General features: G+C 41.4%; 1 protein-coding gene across 1 annotated transcript; it reads right to left on the minus strand.

The window, feature by feature from the left end:
- Positions 1-779: 779 nt before the first annotated feature.
- Mrpl18 (mitochondrial ribosomal protein L18) lies at positions 780-6248 on the minus strand. The gene is made up of 4 exons (XM_005321420.5): positions 6060-6248; positions 5656-5836; positions 1912-2143; positions 780-1152 (listed from the first exon to the last, which is right to left on the minus strand). The coding sequence occupies exons 1-4, from the start codon at positions 6109-6111 to the stop codon at positions 1081-1083; spliced, it is 537 nt and encodes a 178-aa protein (XP_005321477.1). The 5' UTR covers positions 6112-6248; the 3' UTR covers positions 780-1080.
- Positions 6249-6723: the final 475 nt, after the last annotated feature.

Consider the following 6723-nt stretch of genomic DNA (forward strand, 5'->3'; position numbering starts at 1 on the left):
GCGGCAATTCCCACCTCCACGCCTACACCCAGGGGAGGCCCTGTTTTTGTTAGCTAATTTTCACTCACTAGTACACAATCTTTCTTACACGTCTTCCCTTGAATTCTAGATTTCTATGTAAACACCTTCCTAGAACAGTTATCTTCAAATCTTTGAAGCAATAATAATAATCTGTAAGATTGAACGTCCTCACAGGGATATTTATTTATCAAAAGGGACTAGTAAACCATTGGATGCTGAAAGTCTCAACGTAAGTCACACTGTTAAGAGAGTTAAGAGACTCGTCTTTCAAAAATTACATTGCATATTCAGATTGATGGCATTTCATTTTTAAATAAATGTGTAATTGGTGAACACACCTAAAAATTGGGAAAATTATGCTTTCAAAGCCACCTTAATTACTTAAGCAATTAATTTTCCCCAGGTAGCTGGAAACAGTTAACACTTTGCTTCCTGTATTATTCACTTCACAGCAATCTGAGCACACACTACCCTTCCTTTCCACTTCCATTTGAAGTTCCTCAGGGCACCTTTAACTCTCAAATTTGCCTCTCCAAACACTGGGAATCAAGGGCCCTCTTATCCTAAGATTCTAAATTTAGACTGATAGTGACATCTCCCACTTTAAAAAAAATCAGCCCCACAATCTGAGCAGCAAGTAACTCACTGGGATCACTCATCATGAGCCGATGTAGTAATAAGTGCTTTACACAAACATCAGATGTTACCCTTAAAATAGTGAGCTCACAGGCAAGAAACTTCATATAACCAGAAAACAATAGTTCTTATATGCCTTTATTTGGTAACTTACAAGCAATTTTTAATTTGTCCTTCAAAAGTTAACCGGTGTCTGCTTTGTACTTCTCACCTCCAAGAGGAGACAGTATTTAGCATTTGATTAAAACAAAAAAAACCACCACACACAAAAGGGGAGGGGGATGACCATAACTACAAATAATCTTCCACTGAACTCCGTTGTTACAAAACTTCCAAGCTCGTTTTTCTTCCAGATGCTTTCTTAGACAGCTGTAGAAGCTGATAGTTTTACATTTATGTGTTCAAAACTTCTATGCTTCTATTTCACTCATAGATCCTCCGAGGTTCCTGTAGCACTACACCACCTTCTGTCATGGCACTTTGTAAGCGTTTCATCTTGTTTTAAAAATCAGGGGGAAAAAAAAGGAAAAAATAAAGCTCATCAGTAAGCTGAAAATAAACTTTGCTTTCCAAGAGACAAAGAAATAACAACTGATGTGCTCTTGCTAACTTCCCAGCCTACACTGGTTGTTCAGAGAAGGATCTTAAGAATGACACAGGTAAGAAAAAAAGGAATTGAGAAATGTCAGGGATCAGCAGCATTCTGAAATACATCACAAGATGTCAATACATAAACATGATGACATGATGGGCTAGAGAATCAGTCACTCTGAAATCAACCAAACAATGACTCTGACCTCAGTTCATTTGTGTATAGAACAGGAATAATTGGTCCCTAACGCTAGACTGCTGTAAGGATTAAATAAGGTAATGTCAGAATACTCACCCCAGGGTCCAAAATGGAGAACACTTGGAAACTATTATTATATAAGTACCTAACATCAAGAATCAATACAATGCCTCTTAGAATTTTTTTTCAGTGCCAGCAATCAAACTCAGGGCCTCACACATGCTAGGGAAGCCCTCTACCTCTGAGCTACATCCCAAGCCCTAAAATACTTTTTTAGTAAACACAAATGGAAACAAAAATACCAAGTCTGGGGGCTAAGGTTCTAGCTCAGTGATAAGAGAAGTTGCAAAGCACGTGTGAGGCACTGGGTTCAATTTTCAGCAGTGCATATAAATGAACAAACAAATAAATAAAAAAAAAGGTCCATCAACAACTAAAAAATATTGAAAAAAAAAAAAAAATACCGAGTCTGAAGCTGCCTCCCAAGGGGTTGGCTGGTAGACCATGAAGTTGATTCCTGCCTCTAAGCACCGCTCTGCCAGCACTCGTCCTATGCTCTCACAAGCAACCACATTTCTGGTTCTGTAAAGATGCTTTTTAATAGCCCATTCACGAGTAGATGCTGAAACCACAACCTTGCCATTTCGATGCTCTACAATCGCTTCTACATGATGCTGAGTCTTTATAACTCGCAGTCTAAATGGGAAGAGAAGAGGATAAAAGTCAAAAAACTATCCATCTATCCATCCTAAAGTTAAGTTACTTCAAGTGAATGAATGCCTAAGTATCCCTTGAGAATTCAATGGATGGTTGATTTACTTCAACATACTTACTTGGCTTTTTACTTGAGACAGGTGTTTTCCCTGTCTTTAATGATACTATTCTCAATAACAATAAATCAAATATTTGCACTTACCCTCAAGTATCAAGGAGAAACTTGGTATTTCTGAAGAGCTGAGTCTTACTTTTTATACATATACTTCAAAAATGGAATCTTGAAGAGATGCAACTAAGTTGCTGACTATATCCTGGATAAGGATATACTTACTCTGTGCTTTTATTTTCCAGCCAACACCAAAATGAATGAAAAATGGGGCAAAGATTTAAAAGTAAAAACCGAAATCAGAAGAGTACTAAAAGAAAATAAGGAAAATTTTTTTTTTATAATGTCAAAAAAGATAAGCCTGTTTAAATGTGAAATCAATCATGGTTTTTATAGAATCTCCTGTAATAAATAAGAAATTTACCAATAACTTAAGAAGTAAAAGATCTGAACACTGTTCAAAGGAACAGAAAATATTAATGACATTTAAATCCAGGAAAATATACACCCAATCTCCGATTAAAAAAAATGAATGGATGAGACAATTCATTACAACACTGTAATCATAAAAGATAATCATCAATAGGGAGCTAGTTAACTAAAACATGCATGCCATGTTTTTTATACAGTCACTAAAAAGAGGTAACATTTTATGATTACAATAGCTAACACTGATGAGCACTTACTGTGTTAAGTTTATCCTAATTGTTTATAGGTATAGCTCATGTCTCAAAATAATCCCATCTTACTTCCATTTGCTTTTCTTTCACTTGGGTACTGAGGATTAAACTCAGGGGTACTGGGCTACTGAGCCACATCCCCAGCCCTATTTTGTATTTTATTTAGAGACAGGGTCTTACTGGGTTGTTTAATGCCTCACTTTTTGCTAAGGCTGGTTTTGAACTCAAGATCCTCCTGCCTCAGCCTCTGGAGCAGCTGGGATTACAGGTATGCGTCACTGCTTCTGGCATTCCATGTGTTTTTTAAACTACAGAAACTGACACAGAAAAATAACATAACATTACAACTAGGGAGCAATGGAGCCAGGCTTTAGGTCTAGGGATCTGGCTCCAGAACCAATCCTATCCACCAGGAAGAAGGATCTACAAGGCGTATTTTTAAGTATATGCTTAGGGAGTGGTGGGAGGGCTAAAGAACATTCTAGAACAATGTTTATGATTTAACAAGAATAATTTTTTAAAAAAGACATGTTTGCTTATATGCATAACTCTAGAAGGATACATATAAAACTAGTCCCTGTGGGGTTTTATAACATGGGGTTACAAATCATTGGATTCAACCAACTACAGGTGGAAAATATCTGAGGGAAAAAATTATATCTGTACTGAACATACACAGACTTTTCTTGTCACTATTTCCTAAACAATACAGTATAATAAATATTTGCATAGCAGTTACATTGTTTTCGGTATTATAAGCAATCTAGAAATGGTTTTAAGTAACAGGAGAATATAAATTATATGTAAATACTGTGCCATTTTATGTAAGATATTTAATCTAATCCCCTGTGCATACCTAGGGATGGCTGTTCCACTTTTTTTTTTTTTTTTTTACTACTGGATTAAACTCAGGGCTTTGTGTATACACATACACAATCAGTATACAAATACTGATTCGTACCTCCAGATCAAAATTAAATTAAGCTCAAATTAAAGAAAACACTCAAATTAGAAGATCTTCACTAGCACTCCTAAGGCAAAGCAGGAAAGGCACTAGATTTGGAACTGTGGGTTCTCTTGTTTTTGCTGGTGGTGCTAATAAAAATTATACTTCATGGAAAGTTGCATAGGCCACAGTTTTAAGATCCTTGTCTTCAACTATGTATTCAATGAAGAGGTAGGACTCCATCTCTAAGGTCATTTCCTAGACTTTCAAAATTCTGTAGTGATAATTTGGTAAATAGGGCAGACCCAGTGAGTGGGGGGAAATAAGTCTAATTTAAACGATTCAAATATTAAGTGAAGGAAATGTTGGATGTTTCAAAAGAATTTTAGACTTAAGATCCAGGTTATTTCAAAAGTGAACTGCCTCCTCCCTTTGACTCCTCCCTATATCCTCTAAGCAAAAATGTATCATAGCAATTATGACATCATGCTCATTCTGCTTTCCATCAGGAAACTATAAAAACTTCCGTGACAAGAATTTCAGAAAGGGCAAGCCCTTTTCCATGGTAGAACTGGGGTTCTAGTGAGCCCTTTAGTCTTATGCTCTATCATTATTTTTCCTACATCTAGCACAATGCCTAGTGATACAGGCCCAACATTTGCTGAATAAATAAATGCATTTACATAATTATGATTACTAACTTGTCCTGATAACTGTGTGTAGTCCTTTAGAAATAATTCTACTCCAGGGGTCTAGAGATGTGGCTCGGTGGTAATGTGCTTGCCTGATGTGAGACCCTGGGTTCAATATCCAGCACTACACACACAACAGGAAAAACGCTAACAAATCTTCATCAAGGAAATAATATCTATTTCCTGCAGCATAGTGGTAATAATTTAGTGTCATGGTTCTAGGTCATATAAAATATGTTTGAATCTTAGCTCTGGCAGTCACTAATGATGTCTCCCCCAACTGCCCCGTTCCTGTAAAATGGAGAAAATTATTGTACCTGCTCCATGAAGTAATTTTAAGGATTAAATGAACAATACATTTTTTATATAGTTCCTGGCAAATATTTTCAATAACCCACCAAGGGGCTGGGGGATGTAGTTCATTTGTAGAGCAGTTGCCTACCATGCACAAGACATGTGTGTCTTCCTCCTTTTACTCCCACTCTTTAAAAAAGTTTATTCTCCCTAAAGCAGCTAGAATTATTTTTATTCTCCTTTTGCAGGACTTCCCACTTGCTAGGCAAGCACTCTACCCCAAACCTTAGAATGAACTTTAAAAACCAGATCGTTCAGGCTCAAATTTTAAATCTTGCAGTTTCCAATCTCACTGGTTACCTTAACTTGCAAAGCTAATGACTTAACCTCCTTCTACGTGCTTCTCCAATTTCAACTTCCCCGCTTTGCCCAAACAACTCAGATACACAGGCCTACGGATTCTCCCACCCACCCACAAAGAGCAGTCACACCCAGCTGCCTCTGCTAGAACGCTCCTTCTTCTATCTTTCAGACCTCGTCACCTCCTCCGCGACCCTGGTAAGCACGCAGCTCCCCAAGCCCACACTATCGTCTGCAGGGCGCCCGTAGGTTCAAGGGTTGGGACCCCTCCGCCGGTCCTGCCTCTAGGCACGTGCGAGGCGCCCCGGGGCGAATCCCCGACGTCCTGCACCGTCCCGCACCGTCCTGCTGAGCAAAGCAATCTGTGAGGCGCGGCGCTACTCGGTCGGGCCGTCGCAGGCTGACTTGGTTACCTGTGCCAGAACTCACGCGAGGGCCACACTGTCCCCCAGCCCCGCTCCTTCCTGGCCACAGCCAAGAGCTCCAGGTTCCGGGGGTTCCTGTTGGTGAACTCGGGCGCGACGGCTTCATTTCCCAGGGGCTCAGCGTGGGGCTCCGCCGCCGGCGTGGTGCAGAGGGCTGCAAACCCGCGCTCTGGGGAACGGACACGGCCACATGGAGCTTAAGCACGACCGCCGTGGACACCGGGGCCGGCCTAAACTCCACCGCCTCCGCTCCCCGGTCCTCGGGTCCCGAGGGAGCGCCCAGGGCGCGTTTGCTTCTTCTCGGGACAAGTCGAACAGAAGAGGACACGCAGATTCGCATCTACTGGCCAGGCCCCGGGGAGTAGGCTGGCAAGCGGGGCGGGATTAATTACCCAGATTCCTGCGAACCAACACCAACTTCCAGAGCCGCGGCCGAAGTGCCATCGCTGAGGAGATCACCGGCAAAGCCTCGCCTCTTTTTCCTTCCGGTTGTCTCAGCGGCTAACCCGCCATATTAACTCAGGGAAAAGTCGAAGCGCGCATGTCCTTGAAGCGTCAAACCAACAAGGCCCCTGCCGCATATTACCCCGCTCCACCAATCAGTGCTTACGTCGAGGCGCAATCACGCTAGGCGCCAACCAATCACCTGATAGAAACGCAGTTTGTTGCAGACTACCCTTTACACCAAGCTCGGCCCCCAAGACAAAACTTGAAGTCACCGTATTTGGGTTGTCTGGTCCCTTAAGCCCATCATTGTAGCGTGGACACAGTAATTGGGTATTGGGAGGAAATGAGGCAGAGCATTGTTCACACTTTTTCCTCAAAAAGGGTGCCGTCTTTTGGGAACTGAAGCCTGTCCCCTGTGGCCCTTGGAAAACCTGGCCCCATACTAACCAAGTGCAGACTCGCAAGGTCATGCCTGTTAGTCCCACAACAAAGCCCAATTTGCCGCAAGCTTCCCGAACGAGTATTTAAGAAAGGCAAGAGCACAAGGTTAAAGAGCCCACTAGAAGCCCAGCTCTACCGTGAAGAAGAGCCCGCCTCGTTCTTGTAACA

The sequence above is a fragment of the Ictidomys tridecemlineatus genome, chromosome 8 (assembly GCF_052094955.1).
Source record: "Ictidomys tridecemlineatus isolate mIctTri1 chromosome 8, mIctTri1.hap1, whole genome shotgun sequence".
NCBI classification, from domain to species: Eukaryota; Metazoa; Chordata; class Mammalia; order Rodentia; family Sciuridae; genus Ictidomys; species Ictidomys tridecemlineatus.

Excerpts from the sequence above, each read along its gene's own strand:
- Mrpl18 (XM_005321420.5), bottom strand. The coding sequence starts at position 6,111 with ATGGCACTTCGGCCGCGGCTCTGGAAGTTGGTGTTGGTTCGCAGGAAT. Across the intron at positions 5,837-6,059 it reads GTTGGTTCGCAGGAATCTGG|AGCGCGGGTTTGCAGCCCTC; the intron begins GTAATTAATCCC and ends TCCGTTCCCCAG. Across the intron at positions 1,153-1,911 it reads GGGAGGCAGCTTCAGACTCG|ATGAAACGCTTACAAAGTGC; the intron begins GTATTTTTTTTT and ends TTTTAAAACAAG.